Source organism: Rousettus aegyptiacus, unplaced genomic scaffold (assembly GCF_014176215.1).
Source record: "Rousettus aegyptiacus isolate mRouAeg1 unplaced genomic scaffold, mRouAeg1.p scaffold_m13_p_6, whole genome shotgun sequence".
NCBI lineage: Eukaryota > Metazoa > Chordata > Mammalia > Chiroptera > Pteropodidae > Rousettus > Rousettus aegyptiacus.
The window spans coordinates 105,283,591-105,305,480 of record NW_023416309.1 but is presented as its reverse complement, the minus strand read 5'-3'; the positions used below and the strand labels follow the sequence as shown (position 1 = coordinate 105,305,480).

Genomic DNA, 21,890 nt, shown 5'->3' with positions numbered 1-21,890 from the left:
CTGACCCCGCTCTGCGTTTCCTGTGCTGAGCGCCCCGGATCAGCCAAGCCAAAGGGGAGCATGAGGAAGTTTCCCAGAAGCCCGCTTATCCTGCGGGCTGTCCCGTCAGAGTGACAGGCCGTTTGCTGGACCTCTCACGGTGGAAGACGCACGGGAGAACAAAGCTCGAGCTCGCACAAAATGCTCCCGAGGCTCCCAGGAGCCCCCTCAGTGACAACGCATCTGCCTAAAAGACAGTCCCAGTCAGTACACACCCTCCTCTGAGCCCGTACTGCGCGTGAGACAAAGTATCGGGCACTTTTATAGACTCCTCAGGGAATCCCAACTTACAGATTGGAAAACTGTGTCTTAAAGAGGCGAGTCGCTTGCCTGTGGAAGGTGGCGGGGCTGGAATTCTGGTTTAGATCCGCCCGGCTTCAAAGCCGTGCCCTCGCCCCGCACACACAGTGCCACCTCGCCTCCCGCTCTCCACGCGGGGAGGCGGAAGAGGACAGGGAGCTGGACGCTGAGCCGCCGCCACCACCGCCACCACCACACAGGTGGCGGCTCTGTGTTAGGTCACAAGGGTCCCGGTGGGGATTCCTGGACCTGGGCAAGCCCTCTTCGCCCAAGTTCTGCTGTCCCCTCCACCCCGCGTTCAGGAGCCGAGGGCAGCCCCTCGCCCGGCCCCACCTTCTGAACACGAAGCCCTCTGTAACCCGACGCGATCATAATTAGATTTTTAACACATAATTACAAGATTAATGTATTCATTATCATTTATTTGCAAGTCATTCAAAGCATTGCTCAAAAACATGTTTCTTAAAAGATTATTTTGAGTCGCCCAGGGCAAGATAATTAAAGAGACAGAGGGAAAAATGAAAGTCACACAAACCTCCAACCTAATTAAAGATAATCAAATAAACCCACAAGCTAACTGGGCTAACTCTGCAGCCTGCGGTGTGCCAAGAAACCCATTCTGTTTCTTGGTGTCGAATCGGATCTTCGGGTGCCGTGTCAATAAATTACTCTTCCTAAATATTTTGCCATCTTCCTCTTTTCTGGAACAGCCCCCATTCGATGGTGAAGATGAAGACGAGCTGTTTCAGTCTATAATGGAGCACAACGTTTCTTATCCAAAATCTTTATCCAAGGAGGCCGTTTCCATCTGCAAAGGAGTAAGTACCTTTGGATTCCTTTTGTGATCACGGACCCAGAGGGTTGACATACCTTCCCCACACTTCTGATCAAAATGGCGGAAAGATCACAAACGCACGCCACTGCGTTGGGCCGTCAGGGGCTAGCACTAGGTGATATGCAGGGCATAGCGGAAAATGGATTCACACCCCAAAACTTCCTGGAACTCAGGCCCCGCCCGCTAATGGTGCCATGCTCATAGTCTCTGATTCACCTCGTGGAACTGCATTGCCGGTTACCAGAAGTAATCACAGAGCCTTAGAAAATGTTAGCGCCCTTCCATCGCCTCACCGAGGATGCCTTGATTAGTTCTCCGTTCATTTCTCAGTTTTCGAGACACACCGTAGGTGCAGAAATAGACACAAATCATCAAGCACATAGGTCAAAGAATTGTCGCAGGATGAACACACCCGTGTAACTACACGTTTCCCACACCCCGGAAGCCCCGTCCTACGCCATGTCATAGTCACTCCCGCCTTGTCACTGCACGGATGAGTTGTGCCTCTTTCGAACTTTGCACAAATGGAGTTTTGCAGCGGATGCTCTTTGGTCCTTTTCTCCTGACCATTGTGATGGAGAGTTGTTTCCAAATTGCTGTGTGCAGCTGGAATGCCATCTGTCACATTGCCGCATAGCATTCCATCGTGAGAATGTACCACGATTCATTGGTCTGTTCTACTGCTGGGGGGTGTTTGGGTTGTTTCTTCTTTGGTTTGGGGCTATTACAAATAGAACTACCATGAACCTTCTGGGTCATGTGTTTCGGGGACTATATGAACAAATTTTCTGCTTCTTTGTTTCTTTCCCCCACCCCCCAGCTTTAGTGAGTTATAATTGACAAATAAAATTGTAATATATTTAAAGTGTACGATGCGATGGTTTGATATACATGTGCGGTTGGTCCTTTATAACCATCGTTCTAAACCCCTGGATCCAACCAACCACAGATCTAAAATACACAGGGAAAAAAAGTTACATCGTTGCTGATGTGTACTATGTAGTTAGGTCTAAGGTGGTCGCCAGTTGTGTTTGTACTGAACACATGCAGGCTTTTGTTTACCTTGTCATTATTCCCTAAACAATATAGTGTAACAACTGTTTACACAGTGTTTACATTGTATGGGACGTTAAAGTAATCTAGAGATGACTTCAAGTTTACAGGAGGATGTGTGTAAGTTGTATACAAACGCTACACCATTCTATCGAAGGGACTTGGTGCATCCTCGAAGTTTAGTGTCCTCCGGGGTCCTGGAACCAGTCCCCTGTAGATACCCAGGGATGACTGTACATTTTGACAGGATTTCCAGTCATATTTGTACATCCATCACCTCACATAGTTATTTTTTATTCTTTTTCTGGACGAGGAACGCTTAAGTTCTACTCAGCAAATTTTAAGTGCCCAATACGTTATGACCAACCGTAGTCACCGCGGAGTACCTTAGACCCTCTCCTCTGCTTTCCAGCTGATGACCAAACATCCCGGCAAGCGTCTGGGCTGCGGGCCCGAGGGGGAACGGGACGTGCGAGAACACGCCTTCTTCCGGAGGATCGACTGGGAGAAACTGGAGAACAGGGAGATCCAGCCGCCGTTCAAGCCCAAAGTGGTGAGCCAAGGGCGCAGCCCGTTTCCTGAGCCCCAGTCCCCCCAATCCTGGAGGTGTCCCACCCACCCTCCTTCCTGGAGAGAGGAGGCCAGTGACCCCCGGCCTCCACAGGGCAAGCGCCTGCCCTTGCCGTCGGTTCTGTGGTCCGAGCAAGGGCAGACCAGGCCGCGAGGCGGGTGCGGGTCTTCTGTCCTCACAGAGCTGTCCAATAGCGTGGCTGCAGAGAGCCCCCCACCAGCCCGATTAAACAGCAAGGAAGGTCTGCTTGGGGTTTGGATTTTGTGGACTCGGAATTCCTGGCTCTGAGTCCTCGGCCGACTTCTCACCTGTCTCCAGCACTCCTGGATTTGCCTTGCGCCGAAGTTAGCCAGGAGCGTGACTAAATTCTAGCCAGCTCATTGGCAAGTACTGGGTGCAGTCCACAAGGAGTGTGTGGTGTCGCCCGCCATTCCTGTCCTTGACACCTATATTCCGACTCTTCCTATATGACTCCCTTTCCTTTTTATTTTTTTTCCCATTTATTTAACAAACACTACGTACCAGGCCCTGGTCTCAGCGATTTGCAAGTCAGTTTGTTTAACCCCCATAACCCTGCGAGGCAGGTACTGTTGTCCCCGATGACAGTTGAAGAAGCCGAGGCACAGAGAGGCGGAGCGACTCGCCTGCGGACACACAGCGCGTAGCTGGTGGAACCAGGATGCAAACGCTCGTGTTCCAGCTCCCAGGCCTGTGTCCTTATCCCCTGTGCCGTCACGGCAGCTCCGGCCTGCCGTACGCCCGTCCTCTGCCTGCCGGTTGCAGCCCGTGTTTGCCCCTTTTAATGTTTACACCCCTGGAGAGAAACGGCAAGGCGAGTCTTTATGATGTCAGCCTCCTCACTCACGCCACCTGCCCCTTCTCGGTTCCCCCCCCCCCCCCCCGCAGGGATCTGCTTGTCCCTGCATCCTCTTTCTAACGGCCGGGTGGATCTGCGCCTCCAGCTCCGCCACCATCCCGGCCAGGGCTGGGCAGTCACAGTGCCCCAGCTCTCGAGGCCGCAAAAGGCAGCTTTCTTGCACGGTCAGTTCCAGAAACATCTGCTGTATTGGTTCAGCTTAAATCTGTCTCCTCTGCCGGATGCCCCATGAGCAGACAGAGGGGAGCCTCCCAGGTGGCCGAGTTACTGGCTGCGTGGCACAGAGCTTTCTTCTTAGGGCAGCGGTTTCCTCATCAAATGTGTTCAGGTGTCCTCTGCTCCAAGAATAAAACGGCCGGGTGGGGGTGTTGGGGAGGTGAGCCCACTGATTTTCTTTCTCCAAGATATTTTTAGCACAAACTGAAGAAAAACTTAAAATGAACCAGGTCAGTTGACTTTCTCCCGAATCATCATGTCAAACAGGGCCATTATGTCTCTGCCACTCCGCCTTCTCTTCAGCCAGTCCTGGGCACTGATTTCAGGGGTTCTCATACGATCCCCAGCTTTCAGTTTGCAAAACCCGGTTTTCAGGGCCGGGGTGAACACGACAATAAACGATACTATAGAAGGTCTCGGTAGACTCTTATGGTAGGGATTTTCCTTTTCCTCTGGTATTTCTTTAGCCATTTTAAATGACACATGAAAGGTCTACAGTAGCACCTTGCACACAGCTTAGTGTCTTTACAGAAACAGCACAGAGACGCACATTGTCCCTGCTCTGATGTGTTGAGCAAATTTGTCCATCACTTTCTAGAAAGAGATGGGATGCAGCAAAGTCACCGAAAATCACATCTTTTCTTTTTATTCCACCTCACTTTCAGAAGAAATTGTTCCTGTGCATATAGTCTCCCACGTTTTGTGGCTACTGCAACCCTAAACTCAGCTGTAGGGAAAGCAAACAGGTGACTTCTCCCGGTTGTCCCCTGTGGGCATAGCGATTCACAGAATCAAAGTCCCGCAGGACAGGCCGTTGTTGAGCCATGAGCTGTGTTTGTTTCTTTACTCAGTCTCCGAGTGCTGCTGTTTGTTTGGTTTTTAACTGAGTGCTGGTTAAAATGAGAAGAAACAGTAAATCGCCTCTGGCTGTGAAGACGCAGCCCCCGGACTCACAGACGGCAGAAGGAATCACTCCGGCAGAAGGAATCACAGCCGAGGCCCTAAAACCGAAGGTCTCGTGTGAAAGGCCTGTTTGGCCAGAGCCCAGGCTGAGGAAGGGAGAGACCTGTCTGCTCACAGCGAGACGTCCCAGCCGGAAGCCCACTCGCTGCTGGAGAGCCTGCGTACCCGAGGAAGCAACCGGAAAATCACGAGAGGATGGGAGACGGCCCGGCGGGGAGACAGGAACAGCAGTGGGGGTGTGTAGGGGTGAGCGGCAGACTTTGTGTCCCACAGCAGACGAGAGTCAAGGGCAGAGACACAGATCAGGAAAGGTCCTGGTCCCTGCGCCATGCCACCCACCCACCTACCCGGCCTCAGAGCTGGCTCTAAATCGCAGGTGAAGGGAGCATTTCAGGCGCCTCCAGGGCATCACTCTGTTCTCCTGGTGCCGGGCTGGAGCAGACAGACCACAGAAGGAAGCCATCTAAGTGCAGCTGTCCCCAAGGGGACAGAGCATGCTGGGGTCCACACCGCGTGTGGAAGTTACTCCGTGAGGTCGTTTTCCCATCTTTCTCGGTGAAAAGTGTGGCTCCCGCATCCAAGAGCTATTTAGAAGGTCAGACGCGTTTACAGATAAAATGCAGAGCTGAATGTTCTCTGCCAGGCAGTTCCGTGATTTCTAAGATGCGGCAACTCCGGCCAAGCCACCGCTGCTGAGAAAACAATTAAGGCAAACATATTGCCGCCAGAAGCTTCTACTTAACATGTGCAGTGAACCCATTTCAAAGAGCATCTCTCCTCTGAGCAGCGTGTACAGCCCTGGCGGACTGAGCTGCTCTGTCCTGTTGGAGTTTGCTCGATGCTCTTTTAGCAAGTGCTGGTGAATCAGTCTCCCTGAGATCTACTGGATTAAGGACCATTCGCTCCTGCCTCTCATGACATCGAGCCTTTGGTTTTCGTAAATACCAGCAGTAAGACTTCAAGTACCCACAGCTATCTGCAGGGTGCTTCCGGGGATCACATTTGTGCTTATGAGCCCGGGACTCTCATCTTCATTTTAATGTTTAATTTGGGGGGGGGGGGAGGACCTCCAATGAAAGAGTATTCCAAAATCACTGACTTCCCTAAGGGAGTAGAGGAATTCTATTGCTTGGACAGACACGGAGCTTAGCTGGAGGCCTGGGGATTCCCATGGCACCCCATCTTTTTTTTATTTTCCTGCCTACCGAAGTGACTCACTGAAGCCGCACCGGCGTGGCTCGGGGAATGTGACATTCCGCCGCCAAAGGCCTTTCAGGATGCGGCGGCTCCGTCAGGAGGCTCCACACAGGACCGTGCATCTCACGGCGACCTTCAGGTCGGGACCTGCAGTGCAGGTCACGCACAAAGGAGAGCGGAGGGCAGAGAGCGACCGGAGAGTCGGGTGTGGGGACTGTGGCCATCGCCCTGGAGGGTGGCCGAGGTGGGGGCTCAGAAGTGGAAGTCGGGAGGGGCGCACCTGCCGGACAGAGGCCCACGGGCGTGGGGTCCGGTGTCCCCAAACGGCCCACCACGTGCAGCTGCGAAGACGAGGGTGACTGTCTGGAAGACGAGGCGACCCCCCATGTCCAGGTTTATTCTATAAAACAAAAGCACAAACCGAGACGGCCGTGCTGTGTGCTCTCCTGGAGGTGAGGCAGCCACGTGACTCTTTCTCCTTCCTCGTGGAAGAAGAAAAGCACGAAGCCAGCCGCTTTCCACTTCAAGAAAACACGGCGCCGAGGGGCCTCTGCCCCACGGACACGGGGGCTGTCGGCTCGGCGCGAGGCTGGTGTCCTGAACTCGAACCCCGAATCATCAGAAGAGAGGCTCGTGAATAGTCGCAAGGTCCCGTGTAAGAGGATGTCTGCTTTATTTTTAAGTTTATTTTTAAATCACCCCTGACAAGATCAATATTCAGTTTCTGAGGGAGAAATGAGAGGGTCCCGGCCACCTCCCCAGGCATCAGGTCAACGAGGACGTGGCCTAGGCCCCCCGAGGACTCACAGAGGGAGAGGAAGCTCTTTCTTCCTGCTTCGCCTGAAAAATAAGAGGCCCGAGCCTTCGTCCCTGCGGCATGCCCGCCGAGGCACACCCGCACAGCCCCGTTTTCTGATCTGGTGTCGCTTTGAATTTTGCAGGCTTTTATCCTCATTCATTATTCATGTGAATAAAACGCCCTGGAACAGCCTTCAAGTTTCCATTCATCCTGCCCATGATAAATAGCAGCCTCTACAAACATTGGCAGCGGAAAATGAATTGATTCTTCATTTTCGAATTCCGTCCACTGGCACCGGGGAGCCGAACGGCTAGTTCACGGGCAGGCCAAAAGCGGTCCGACAGAAAAATAAATAATAATAACTTTCATCGGGACGTTGTCAGCCTTGCGGCAAGAGCCGAAGACACGAGCCCGCTGAGAGCAGCCGTCGGGGCTGCCTGGGCGGGAACACGCGGCCTCGTCCGTTCCCCCGGCCGCCCCGACGGCCTTCATTTCACGGTGTCACCGGCTCGCTCGGAGAGAGATCGACGGTGGCCGACTTAGCAAAGTGCGGTGCAGAGCGCCTTTTGAGTTCTTTTGAATTTCTTTGGAAATAATTCCTGATGGCAGGGGTGGAGGAGAGTCGCAAAAATAAATGGAAGAGTTGCCGTAGTCCTGTTACCCAAATGCCCTAAACGTTCACCTTTTTTTACCACACTCGCTTTACCATTTTTGCTCTGCGTCCGAGCGTGTGTGTGGGTACAGACACACGTACACATTTTGTTTTTGTTTTTTTCCTGAATCATTTGAGAGTGACAGCCATAATGCCTCTTTACACCTAAAAAAGTCCATGTGTGTTTCCTAAAACTAAGGACATCTCATGGTGCTTTGTTCTTCTCATCGTCGCTCTGAAAAGTTATTGGCACGGAGGGGCAGCTGTCCAGCTGATCAGACCACAGGCAGCCCTGGGCGGCGTCTAATCAGGTCTCAGGTAGCGAGGAGGGTCCTTCTCTTGGCCTTTCAGTGGAACCGGAAGCAGTGATACTAATTAAAATGGAGATTCTCAAAACTCGGGAGGCTTCACCGACAACGTGTGAACACCAATCAACCTTTGGAGACCAGAGTCTGCTACATCACGGTGTACCTAGATTTGATTTAAGCCTTTAAACCAGCCCGAGACACCATCTCCTGCCCGGGGAGAGGCAAATAGTCTTTCTATTCATTAAGAACCACTCTCCCAAATACATTTCTGCTTGAAAGAGAAATGGGAAGAAATGAGACGTTTAAGATAACGATCAATATAAATAATGAGTAGCTCCGTGGCAAGCCTCAGGGAGCTTCGGTGGTGAGCGACAAGGTAAATGCAGACCCCGTGTGCCTCGAGCTGTGTGAATCCACAAGTCGAAACAGAGGCCTGGGATAACAATGGTGATTACAACAACCTGTCTTGGAAAAGGAACCTTCAGTCGTCTAAAGCTGGCCATTCGCATCAAGACCAAAAGGGAAAAAAAACAAAAAAAAAAAAAACAAAGACCGAAAAGAGTGTATGTTTTTATTCCGTAGAACACAGTGCAGGATACGCCGGAAGCTCGGCCCCCATCACACACGCGACTCTGGCACCCACAAGAATCCACTCACCGAACCTGTGCCCTCGCGCCTGTGTCTATCAGAAAACCCATCGGTGAAACCGCTCCCTCTGCACCGGAACTGTTCCTTCCTAAGGTGACAGGGGAGACAAGTCCTGCTTAATGTTGTCCGAGAAACCAAAGCCTGTCTCCACGCTCTCGCCGCAGGTGATGTTGGCAGGAGGTGAAGGAGGTCCTAATTCCTTTTTTTTAAGTTATTAAAATGCTAGCTCTAGGTGGCGAAAGAGACAAGCAGTAGAGGAGGCTAGTTAATGAGCAGACACTCTCTCCCCCTCCCCACCTGGCCGCCCCGCCGTTCACCGTGGTTTCTGGAACTGTCCAGAGCGCCGCGTGCGCGTGCACGTCTGCGCAGGCGGGGTCCCGCCACGCGCTCGGCGCTGCGACTCGCGTCCCCTGCACGCTGGGGCTTCCCCGCCAGCTCGCGCGGGTCTGTGGCGTCCTCCCCGCGGGCCTCTCCGATCTCGGGTTCCGAGGCCAGGCTCTGACCGTTTTCCCAAACACTCTCCCCTGTCCGTTCTTGTCCTCCAGACTTTCTGTACCAAAACGCACTGGCTTCAGTGGTCATCCAGGCCTTCGGTGAGCACGTTTCCAGAACCTCGGGTGACTAAGCGAGCAAGCTAACCTCACTCTTTAACCCTCAGCGTGTGCCGCGCTTGTGTGGGCCGTGCATGGACCCTCCCCCTGAGCATGCCGACCCCAGCGAGGGGCAGACGTGCGGTGCCGCCGGTGCCCGGGACCCCCCGGGGGGCCCAGGGCAGGACGCGCCCACATGCTGCTGCCGCTGGTTGTTCGATGACATCGAGGCAGCGCTCAACCACGTGCAGACGCTGGCGGTTCCCTTACTAACGCGCCCCGCCGGGACCACGCAAAGCGCTCGGTCAGCCCCGCTCCGGAACCGGGACTGGAAATGTGGCTGGCGGTCCCCCCCTCCCCACCCGACAGAGCGCCTCCAGCCGCCTCTGTTGCTCTGTTGTCACAGACGCTCCGCCTCCCCCCCTGGACCGGCTTCCTTCCTGCTCCCTGCCACGGGCTCTCCCTGCTCCTCCCGGTTTTGTTTGGATTCGCTTTGTAATGGAGATGTTTTCGCGCTACTCACACTGCCCCCTAATTCCCCGCGCCAGCGACCCCCCCGGGTTATGCTCTACATGACTGAGACGCCAAGGTAAAGGACAGAATCGAGACCAGCACAGGTGTGGCTCACTCTCAGTGGCCCCTCCCAGGTAAGAGTCAGAGCTGAGCAGCCCACCTCCACAGCCAGGCGCTGCCCGCCCCCTACGGCCGTCAGACGGCATGCAAAGGGCTGTGAGTGGCCCGTGTGTCGCGTGGGGCTCTGGGCGGGCAGCACCGCCACCCCAAATTCCACCCAGGCCGTCCTCTTTCTGTGCCTTGTCTCATCGTTGCCGCGCCCGATTTCATTTTGTTAATTAATGATTTTTACCAAATGGGTAGGAATGTCAGAACGAGAAAGGAGCTCAGTGCTGGACCCAGAGGTCAGGAAGCGAGGCCAGTTGTTAGTGGCGTTCGTTCAGGCCTCGCGTAGGGCTCTCACGCTGCTCACGGGCCGGGAGCCCGCTGCTCGTGCTGGACCTTTGGGTCCGTGTCACTCCTGATCGTTTAGAAAGGGTGGCGCACACACTCGCTCCTCCGAGCCTCACGACAGCCGTGAAAGGTGGATTTTCACATCGCCATTTCTGCTTTTACAAAGAGGTGCAGTGAGTTACCCACAACCATACCTTGGGCTTTTAACAGCCTGGTCGGGTCCTTCATCCACCTGTCCTTGGGTGCGGCCACCTCTCCCCCTCCACCTTTGCCCCACACCAGTTGTGTGGCGCATTACATCCCAGATGTTAAAAAGCCTCATCTGGTGAAAGGCACAGGCGGCCCTGGGAGCTGGAGACGGTGCATGCTCAGCCAAGGAGGTTTGCTCTCCAGTCGTAAAGGCTGCCTTTAGCTCCTGTGTGCCGTCAAGTGGCCTACAGCCATGAGGCCGTGGACAACCCGCCCGTTGTCACAGACCGTGGTGCAGGCTGCCCTTCCAGTGGCCATTCCCACCTCATCCCGAGGAGCACTGCCGTATGGCCAGCTCGACTTTTCACTCATGACAGCACGCTCTCACATGCTCATTCACACGTTCACGGGTACCACTGGGTGCCCCCCGAGCCTCCGTCTCTGCCTCCTCTTACTCGCTCTCGGATCCAGGATGGCACCTGAGGCCCCTGGTCCACGAGATGATGGTTATGAACAGGGTTGGCTCACAGGTGGTGGGAAGAGTCTTTTCTTTCCCTTAAAAACACAGTAGCTTATGGAAGCCATTGTTTGTCTTCTCTCCCAGGGATCCAAAAAAAAAAAAAAAAAAAGTTGACTTTCATGATCCTTCTCAGTAGGTGAATGTGAGAATAGTCATCATTCTCCACACAGCCGTCTCAAAAAATAAGTAGTTCAAGGTCTTCTCCAATTCGATTGAAAGGAAATTGTCTGTTTCCAGGCCCAATCTCGCTAAGAGTTGCGGTGGGTTCATTTTTAAAGCATTAAGAGACCCTCCACGGTGGAAAAGATTAGTGGTTTCTTGCAGGACTGAACCTGTGGTAAGAATAGTTGTGCCCCCTTTGCCACTCGCCACCCCTTATGGGGGGAAAGCGACTTCTCTCGGCATGATTTCCCTCGGCACAAACCCCTTCCGCGTCCCGGACCTTGTATGCATCTCAGGCCCGGCCTGCCCTCCCCCCTCCGTGCCCCCACACCCCACCCGTCCCAGCCTCCCGTCCCTCGGCCTGCGGGAACAGGTTTAAGAAAGGCCTTTGTCTGCTAATGTGCGATTTCTTTGGGATCAGGGAAAGTCCAACAGGATTTAGAAGGAGGAAGAAGAGGAAGGGGCGTCTGGTGTCGGGCGGCCTTGCCACCGGCCTGGGCTGGCCTGGTCCCTGCCACTGCCCCTTGGCGTAGCCCTCGGGGCAGTCCTAGCGGGAGGCGTTAGCAGTGAGGGCTTCCGGCCCACATGTCACAGTCCCTGGCTGTCCACGCCAGGGCAGCCCTCAGGAGTAACCCTCCTCTGGACAGCAGCTTTCGGATTTGATGTCCTGGACCATCCGTCCCCATCCCCAGGCTTCTCAGTGTTGACGTTTCCATGGTCCCCTTTTTGATCTTAGAAACTTTTTTTTAGTTGTTTTTTTTTGTTTTTTTTTTTTGGTTTGGTCATCTTTGGGGAAGTGTTTGTTTTTACTTTTCTGTGGCAGTTAAGTCATGTGTTTTGGAACTTCCCTTTGGAAGACGATCCGTGAGTGCCATCAGGATGGTATTCCTGCAAATGCCATTTCTGTGCGGCTGGACAGATGTAGAGCTGGACAGACAGTTCTCCACCAGGAGAGGGTCTTCTTACCTGGGCTTGCCTTCCTCTTCCTTTCAGAGACCACCTCCTTTTATATCTTTTCCTGGAATTCCTTCTTGTTTTCCTTCTCTCGGTTAGTGAACTGCAAAAGAAATGCCAATGATCTCTTGTTAAGGGAGCACCCACGGTCCAGTCAGTTGACTGGGTATTGATTAATCGGGTTCCCAAAGGACGGTCTCAAAGCCAACTCCACGGAGGCTGTGACGCACACTGACAGGACATTCGCCTTGGGCTTCCGCGGCTCCTTCCTTCCTTGCTTTCCCGTAGGGCTGCTCTTGCCTGAGCTCCTCGTTTGGCCTCGCCCTTGACCTTAGGACCAACTCAGCCTTGCGTTACCGTTTCGGTACATCCCAGGTTTCTCAACAGTAGCGCAGGTAACATTTCGGACCGACAGTTCTTTGCCGTCGGGGGCGGTCCTATGCCCTGCAGGACCTGTAACAGCGTCCCCGACCTCTACCCACTAGATGCCAGTAGCAACCCCTGCCCAAGTCTCGGCCACCAAAACAAAAGCAGGCGTTGCCAGACGTCCCCGAGGGCGGGGCGCGGCGGGTGCAGACCCACCCCTGGTGGAGGCCACCGGCATCCGCAGCGCGGCGCTGTGTCTGTAGGCGGTGCCACCTGCAGACCCCGCTTCCGCTGACTGTGCTCCTCGGAGGAAAAGCCCCCTTGGGAACAGGGGGGCAGACTCTGCGTAATGAGCAGGACAGGTAGTGTGTGTGGCCTCCGCAGAAGGGCCCCGAACCATGCCCCGCCCCTCACCCCGTCCCGCCTGCCCCCGCCCCTTGCGTGCCCACCCGCCAGTCCCTGGTCTGATCCGCCTCCGGTTAAGAGCAGGTGGCGACTTACGGAAATGACAACAACCCAGAAAGGAAAGCCGCCTGTGGCGAAGCGCTCACGCTGAGTTTATGGCGCGCTTCCCACCGCGGCGGGGCCCAGGAGGTGTCCGTGAACCCTGCTTCGTCCATGAGAGGAGGGGGAACAAAGCATAGTGGAACTGGGTTCCCAAGGAAACCTTCTAGAAGGTGGGGGAGAGATGTGGGGGCGCGGGTGAGAAAGGACGGCCCACGCGGCCGGACTGGCCTTACGAGAATCGCCGCAGGTGTGTGGCACACCCGCCGCCAGCCGAGTCGTGCGCCAAACGCTGCACGTCTAACCTCCGGAGCGGCCAGGTGTGCTCCCGTTTACAGGTGGGGAAACGGGATGGACCCCGCTTCCCAGGTGACCTAGCGCCATCCTCCGAAAGACCCAGGGATGCCTGGTTAGTTTAAAATGTCCGTTAACTCAGAGTTAATTCATGTCACTCTATGGCGTCCGCAGGTAGAAGGGGGACCATTCGCGACTTGTGGAGTATCATGATTTGCATCTCCAGGGAGTATCGTGATTTGCATCTCCAGGGCACCTCCCAACGCCCCCTGTCTCGGAGTCCGCCCCCCCCCACCTCGGGATCCCGGGGGCGTCAACAGGCCACAGCCCTTCGGGGTGGCTGGGAAAGTGAGAACGGCCTTTTTCCGTCTGTGGGTCCGGGCTGCGGGCAGCGGCGCGTGAGCTGCTGTGTTTCTCAGAGCCTCTGCCGGGGGCAGCCCCGCCTGCAGCCCCATCCGCGTTGGGCGCCCGGCTGGACCTGCAGGCGAGAACTCCCCAAGACAGACGGCGAGGCTTGGCCGTTGCCCCGCCCCGCACCAGGGCACACCGCCAGCCTGAGGCCACCCTGCTAATGAACTCCCCTGTCCACCCGTCTGCCAGTTGACCAGATCTGTCTAGACATGCCGAAGTCCAGCCGGGCCCCAGGGTGAATGTCCCAACTTTGCCACCATTCCTACCCCAGCGCGGGTTAAAGACGAATTTAGGAGATGAGGTTTTGAGACCATCCCCTTGTGGGAAGAGAAGAAGAATCTCCGCCTGGCCGTCCGCGGCCGTCCACGGCCGACCACGGCCATCCACGGCCGTCCACGGCCGTCCACCTGCATTCCCACCGGGCGTCCTGGCCTTCCGACGTGGAACCGTGGCCGGCGGTCCGTGCGTGTGGCAGCCATGCTCATAGCCTCGCTTGCTCTGCGAAATGGAAAGGGAATAAATGGAGCAGTCGCCTGGTTACTCCCTTACCGTCAACAATGCATTTCTGCCTAGGGTTTCAGTCTGGGGTGTTTGAATGAAGATTTACAACTGAGTGAGTCTCCGTTGTTGTTTGTTGTTCGCTGTGCCTGGCTTTTGAACCCAGTAGGCCTGCAAGTCCTCCCAAATTCTCCCGCCTAACCAGCCCCGCCCCCCGCCCCCCAGGCCATCGGCCACCTGCAGAGTGCTCTGGGACAGTAGCCTCCGTGTTTTCTACAGCCTTACTGACCTTTCCTTCCTGTTCTTTTTTTTTCTCCGCAGTGTGGCAAAGGAGCAGAAAACTTTGACAAGTTCTTCACACGAGGGCAGCCTGTCCTAACACCTCCTGACCAGCTGGTCATTGCTAACATAGATCAGTCCGATTTCGAAGGGTTCTCGTACGTCAACCCCCAGTTCGTGCACCCCATCTTACAGAGCGCAGTATGAAACTCCACCAACCAGAACAAACGCCTCCCCAGCCCCCAGTACCCCCCTCCCCAGCAGCGGGAAATGATCCTTAACCCTAAAATTTTAAGGCCACAGCCTTGTTCCTTGTTCCAGACGGAGGCCTGAAAATTGTAGGGTTATTAGTCCGAATGCGACCAACTTGTTCAGGGCCTCTCTCTTACAACCAAGAACATTATCTTAGTGGAAGATGATAATGTACAGTGTCCAGTTTAATCATGTAGAAGTCACCTCTGGCTGTAGAAAGTAAACAGACTCTTGCCCCCTTTTTGGTACGATTTGATATATTTTCCGTATCCTCTGGCTGTCGGATTTTCACCATCAGGATCCCCAACCCCCCACCAGAGATGTGGAAATGAATTTGCCCCCCAGCGCAGTGGGCTGGACACCTCTCCACCCAAGGCGCCCAGAGAGTGAGCCAGGCGGGGTCAGGGTGGGTGGGCTTCCGTACCCCCATCGCTTCTGTCCCCCGCCGCAGCGGAAACAGTTCCTAGAACCCCAGGGGCCCGGATGCCGGATGCCGTGTGCAAGCTCCCTGTTCCCAGACGTTGACAGTCATACCCCATCATCATCCGGTGGTTACCAGTTTAAAAAAAAAAGAGAGAGAAAGAAAACCTCAGACGAGTGTTCGGTGAATCTGTCATCTTGTACCCTACTTGGCTGATACCTGTCTTGATCCTTGCATTTCTTTTTTTAAGAGGCCAAATCTTCTAAGGACTTTGCTAAATGAGCACACGAAATCGTTTCAGATCAAGGAGAAACCAGTGCGTACGTTTGTCCACTTCGATCTCTGGGAGATTATTCTGTGACCCAGGGTGCCATCAGCAATCATGCCACTACTCGCCAGTGTTGTTAGCCAACCCCCTCCCCCCCCCCCGCCGCCCCCACACACGAATATTTTGCTACCTACTTCCTGAGAAGCTGAAGTGTACGCCCCACCCCCTTTTGTACTTATTTATTTAATAGGCCGCAGTGTCGTTGATGAGAGTACGGTGTACAGAAACTTAAAGCGTTGATTCTAGTATAAGTCCCTGCCGATGGAGCTCCCTCCCGTCTCTGGCCCTTGACATCCCCTTCGGGATGAAAACCAACATGGTTTTGGTTCCCACTTCTAGTTCATGTTGAATGACACACCTGGACCTGTCGAATCAGGAAACCTGGATACATATCAGCTCAAAGATGTTTTCCTGCGAGAAGGATTTTCATATGTTTTGCAAATGCATCATGCAATGAATTTTGCATGTTTATAATAAACCTGAATAACAAGTGAATCTATATTATTGATATAATCGTATCAAGTATAAAGAGAGTATTATAATAATTTTATAAGACACAATCGTGCTATGTTTGTGAAGGCTCTCGTTTCTACCCTTGTATGATTAGGTTTCAGTTTAACTCTTTGCCGCCATGCTTCCTCTCCCCTCCCCCCACCCCCTGCGTGCCCCGCACGTGGGCGCTGTATTGGAGATATTAATTTTTTTTAGCATAGATCTAATTTCAGAAATGAATGGCTAATTTACATGATTAATTAGGCATACACACACACACACACACATGTCTAAATATCTGATTCTACTCGCAAACAGAAGTTTTGGGGGATTATTTTGGAGGGGAGAGTCTCTCTCAGCTTCCTCACGGCACCTCCCGCCCCGGTTCCTGTGCCACTCTTCCTCTTGGGGACAGCGGGAAGCCTGTGACTCCAGTGTGGCTCGTTTGCGCAGACGTGTGCCGTCGCCGCCCCTGGGCTTCGGTCGGTCTTTGTATTTTCCTTCCTTTCAGCCTTGTTACCGTTAGCGACGGGGGGCAGGGGGTAGGACGGGAAGGCGTCCTTCCCGATCCGTGTGTGTGTGGACACGCCGGGAGCGTGCTGTCCAGCTGGCTGCCCCTGACAGGACCTGCTCGCTCGTTTGTTCCCGCACGTACAGACTTCACGAGGCCAACCGTCCGCAGCCCCCTGCGCACGGCCGCCCCCGGAGCTCTGAGCAGACTCCTCTTAGCGGCTACAGATTCTCTTCCAGCGGTTGCTAGAACCAGCCTTTGCAGCCTTGTAAGAAGCACTTCGGTGGTGAGACAGCGTCCTCACTCAGGGTCCTCAGAGGAGCCAGTCTCCTACGACAGGAAGAATGTTCAAGATGGAAGCTGCTAGCGGTCCTTCCAGAAAGCTGCTTTGTTTCCCCTTCTTCTCCAAAAGCATCTTCCAGTTAAGTGCCTCCTCGATTTTATTCTGGCTCTTTGCCTGAAATTTATGTAACATGTGACCACAGAGGGGGCTTTGGGATGAGAGAGCCAGCCTGTCCCGGGAACCCCCGATGGGAGGCAGAGATGGGTAGGGAATGGGTCAGACCAGAGAAGAAGGTCTTCCTCTGCCATCTCTGATGGACTGTAGACTTCAGAACTCCCAAGGGTACCCAGCACACACACAGCTGCGGTCCTGCTGGTCAGTGCACGTCGTGGGAACATTTCTTCCCCAGGTGCACCTCGTTCGGTCTGATAGAAAAGGGACCAATTTATAGAAAGAGCCTGAGAGACAAAAGAGCCAGTCACCATGCCCCAGAACGGAGCAGCAGCAGGTGCCCAGCCGAGCCCCAGAAGGGCACAGAGTCCCAGAGAAGCACACGTGGGTTGCGGGCCATTCGCTCCCGAGCCGCACGCCGCCTGTCTGTGCTAGGCCAGCAGGCTTCCCCTTTTGACAGCCGACGCATTTCCAAATTATATTTCTCTAGGAAACGTATTTAGCATCTCAGCCGGCTTGGTATTCTTTCAGAACGTGTGACTGACATTTTCAAAGAAAATTTCCTGTCCGTGGGGCCCAGCACTTTGCCTGAGGGACAGAGCGGGCTCAAGGACAAACTTAGGCGGGGGGAGCAGTACAAAACCAGGGCCTGGCGAGGCGTTGTCGTGATGTAGCCTGTTTGGTGCTGTGCTATGTGCCGAAGTGAGGTAAAGGCTGATGCTCAAAAGATTCTGGCAGCTCAGAATGGTTGTTGCTGAAAGAATAAGGCACGTGGGTGACCAGTAACAAAACTCCGGCCACAGCGTCGACGTATTATAAAAGTCTCTGGCATCGTCCCACTTTGAGGCCATTGTCTGAAATAAAAGCACAAGGAAGGGACTGCTGTTTTTACCGCAGCAGCCCCGTTAGAGGCTGGAATGAGAAGGACACCTCGAAGGGTCAGGTGACTGGGGGACTCCAGGACGTTCTGGTCCCTGAGTACACCCCTTGTCACCAGCACTGTCTGTCCACGCCCCCAGCAGAATCTAGCACAGTCTGAGTCTCCACCGGCCTCGCCGGTCTGTGACTCCGAAAGGCCATCAAATTGCCTTGCCTCATTTTCCCTTGGATGGTGGCGGCTGCTTCTGCGGGTCCTCCCTCTGAGGCTGCAAGCCAGTGGGCTGTCAGCGCTTGGCGTCTTTGAATGGAAGGATCTGGAGTGTGCTGCCAGGGGCAGTCCTCAGTGGTTAAAGGCGGGGTTCACTCGAGGCAAGAACTAACTCAGAAAGTTGACGCGAGACCCCTGAGGACCGAAATGATGGCTCATCAACACATCTATCTACTTCGCTCTCCTCCCCGTGACCTGTACGAGTTGAGGCAGAATCACTGTCTTTTCTTATAAGGCTTTCTTATTAGGAATTTTGGTAGGAAATCAGAGGTTTGAGAGCTCTCTGGAAGCGTGACCTGAGATGGTGCGTTGAAAGTTTGTGAAAGACCAAGATTAATGCAAACCAGCAAATGACTGCCGAGCACCTCGCGGAGCCATCAGGTCATTAGCAGAGCACGGTGACTTGCTGGAATGGGCGTGCAGACCCCGAGAGAAGCCACCCACTGACATTCTGAGAAGGAAGAGGTCAGCGGAGGCAGAAGTGGGTAAGGTATTCGGCGAAGAGCAGGGTTCGAGTGTGCCGGGAAGGAGGCTTGCAGCAGGAGGAAGCCAGGAGGGAGGGGCAGGGGAGGGCATCCTAGCAAGGAAGCTCCTGCCCTTTCCAGCGGCTTTCCATCGGAGATTTTTTGGTGCAGGCGAAAATCACCGCCTGCTGGTCCTTGAGAGCGAGTTTGTTGCCAGGGATACCGCCTAGTCCTCAGAAAACGTCTACCAAATGCCAGCAGCATCCTCACCAGCTGCTAGAAGCCCCCTTCCCTCCCTACGCAGAGGTGGCTCAAAGCGCTCTGGGCTGAGCCAAATCATCCATGTGCCCCGGAAGCCAGGAGATTCCCACCCGTTTTCCTCTGCAGCTTTCTGCTGAGCGTTAATGACAGCCCGGGCTGGATGGAGAGGTAGGGAAAACTGCCAGCCCTGCAGTTCCCACCTGACTCCACTCAGCAAGGGAAATGTGAGAGTTTTGTCTGTGCTGAAGAGGGGGCAGGGGAAGTGAGAGGCGCAGGTTTCTAAAAAGCCTCAGAAAGGCCACACCACCTGACAGTCGTTTTCTCGCTTTGGTCTTGCGGAGTCACCTATTTCTTGTGCGAGCATCATGCCGTTCCCTGTTTCTTTAAACGCAGCGAAGGCAGGAGGTGCCTGCCACCCCCCAGTCACGATCGTGAAATGGACACTGGGCCAGGGACCCAGAGGGCGATGACCACGAGGGTCACAGGAGCGGCGAAGGCACGGCAGCGTGAGGGGAAGGGACACTCCGGGTGTTCGCGGCTGCGCGCTAGCGTGACAGGGAGTTTGGGGAAATGTGTTTCTAAAGCATTTTCCTTGAGTGGCCGGCCTCCTTTGAATGAACGATAGAAGACCCGAAACGTTTCTGTCGTTTCCCATTTGGGCCGATGCAGCGAATCTAGGGGATGCTGCATATTTCTGTTCGAAGATACAGAACGTGGGGAAAGGTCGCCCGAGTTATTCAGGCCTGAAGGCGGTCACCTGGAAATGGTGTCAGCCACCATTCTGTTCAGTTCTGGAATGTCAGGGACTGTGTAGGGGAGGTTCGACGTGAATGGCCAGGATCCCTGCGCCTCTGACCTGCGCGATCAGGTGTCAGTTCATAGCCGTGCAGGTCAAACTCAGCCATCAAACAGCCTTACAAATGACCGTCCACTAAGGCCCACACCTTCCAAAGACGACTTTTTAAACCTTAAGGAAGAAATGAATTTGTTCATTCCAATAGAACAACCGGATATACTGGGCTATTTGTACTTTTTTATAGAGAACTTTAATAATCCTTTTAAAATGAGTTTTTAAACTAAAACTTCTGATAATTTGATAAGATCCCCATCGCGTGGAGCCTGGGCAGGGGCCAGCTGGAGCGCCCCTGACCTGCACTCCCACTGCAGGACTTTGCCCTGCTGGTGGGGTCCGGAGTCCTCATCAGAATGACCGGAAGTTCAGGGGAAAGTCAAGCGGCAGACAGGTGCCCTCCGTATTTTCAGTAGACACTGGAGACAACCATCTAAGGTCTAGAAATGTTCAGACCGTAGGAAAGGTGGTTTATTGTCCCATCCCCCTTCCAAATGCAGCCCTAGGACAGCCTTCTCGGGGGTCCCTGCTGCCCTTTTATCTGCTCGGCGAGGCTCCGTGACCACCTCTGGTGTGGGAGGGGGCGGGCACGTCCTCAGCTCTATCTTCAGTCCCCGGGGTGGCGGTGGGGGGAGGGGGTGCCTATGTCTCTCACACTCAGTGAAAGTTCAGAGATGCCCTACAAGGATGTTGCCCACTGGGCAATTCGGAAATACATTATTATCCCCAAGAAAGAAGAGGCAACAGCAAGCGTGCCTGCGGGCGCCTGGTCCAGACCTAATGTCTCATGCGAGTAGACAGAACCCTACTTTTCAGAAAATAAGTACTGAGTCCCCTTTATAAGAACCTCTTTTTCTAAAATAAGACAAAAGGTGGCTTCGCATTTTCTGATTAAACAACTGTGTCTTTGTCTCCTCTGCTTTAGGAGTATTTATTCCTGTGATTGTTCATAGGTTTTTGTTGATACTCTTCCTGGAAGAATGTGATTCTTTTCTTGAGGGAATTAATGGACTGTTCAAAAACCATACATGAAGGCGGTTATTCTTTTTAAGTCTAAATGGTCTAATAATTCACCTCGTAGCCCTTCTATTAGGGTCTTTCAGAATAACTTTTATAGATGGTCAGAAACATTTGAAACCATTGCTTTTGCTACATTAACGTTTTGTGTGTGTATGTGGAGGACATGCCTTGTTTAAATCACTCATGGAAAAACGCGGCGTAAGACCCCCGATGTGTATGAAGGAGGGAGGAGAAGAGGTGGAGGTCGAGGTCTTTTGTTCTGTATCAGTACTTACCAACAAAACCTAGAGGCCATTCAGCTGTCAAATAACATTCGGTTTATAGCGGGCGAGATGAATGTATAAATTACTGCTTTGCTTTCCTCAATCCGTACGACCTCTAATCTTTGTTTGCATGATAAGCTTTGTTAGATACATGAATTAAGTGTGTATGAATAAACATAATGATCATTCCTTAGCGTACCTGGTCTCATTCGCATTCCTTTGTGGCGCTGCGGTGATTGTTCAGGCGCTCGTCCCCGAGCATCTGGACGCACAGCGCACACACATTCCATTTAAGTTCACTTTTGCCCTTCTTAAAATACGCTACGCTTGGAGTGGAAACTCAGCCCCTGGGATAAAGTAGTGGTAGGTCATGCATTCGTTCGTTCGTTGTTCGTTCATTCAGCAGCCGTTCCGGGAGCACCGCGCGGGGACAGTCGTGCCAGGCACCGGCACCGACTCCCTGCACGCGGCTCACGTGCTCACGCCGCCAAATCACGGGGGACACACGGCCGCCGGTGGGGGCCCCATCCCGTGCCGGACTATGCCCTTCTTCCACTGGGAGGAGGATTTCAGGCGCAATTCAGCTCACATCTCGGGAGCTTTTCCTCCAGAAACAGATATTTTCACACATCCTGTTGGCTGCACCGTAGACTCGGCTTCAGGACTGTCACTGCTTCTAGGGTCAGCAGCCCTCGTCCTGTGTTTACTCATGGGTGGAAAAGGGGAGGGGGGAATTTTCAAACAGGGACACAGGGAACGTTCCAGCATTCCCAGTATCTTAAAGCTCAGCACTCTTTAGGGAATTAGCCTCAAAAAGAATGGAAAAGCAATAACGACAAAATAGCCCTACTAACAGCACAAGTCGGCCTGGGCCAAGTTCATCTTTCTTGCTTCCTCGCCCCTTCTTGGGGACGGCTCTCGCCTTGTGCTCACGGCTTACTCCTCACCCACAGACCGCAGTCCTGCACCTCCCAGGCCGCCCAGCGTGTTCCGCACCCAAACCTGCCTGTGCTTCGGTCCCTGTCCCCAGGGTCTGCTTCCAACTCACCTAGTGGATTACCAAGGGCAGCGGCCTCAGCAAGATCAAATGTGGCTGGTGCTCCTGGCCCTGCGGAGGCCAAGAGCATGACCCGAGCATCAGGAGGTGGACAGGAAGTCCCATCAGGACTTGATAAAACACCAGTGTTGGGATCGCAGCTGCCCAGCTGTGCCCAGGAGTCTGTCCCTCTGTCCCAC

The 21,890-nt window shown here is 53.9% G+C and overlaps 1 protein-coding gene across 3 annotated transcripts in view; it reads left to right on the top strand.

Annotated features, from left to right (window-relative positions):
• PRKCA (protein kinase C alpha) overlaps positions 1–20,852 on the top strand; it is a 354,328-nt gene extending 333,476 nt beyond the window's left edge. For 2 of the 3 annotated variants that reach the window (XM_016143695.2, XM_036222156.1), the window contains 3 exons: positions 1,050–1,157; positions 2,640–2,780; positions 14,234–20,852. In XM_016143695.2, the coding sequence (XP_015999181.1) occupies positions 1,050–1,157; positions 2,640–2,780; positions 14,234–14,398 (414 nt within the window). In that variant the 3' untranslated portion in view covers positions 14,399–20,852. Of the gene's footprint in view, positions 1–1,049; positions 1,158–2,639; positions 5,917–14,233 lie in introns of those variants that run through there. The other variant, XM_016143694.2, reaches the window with a different exon arrangement.
• The last annotated feature ends 1,038 nt before the right edge of the window (positions 20,853–21,890 follow it).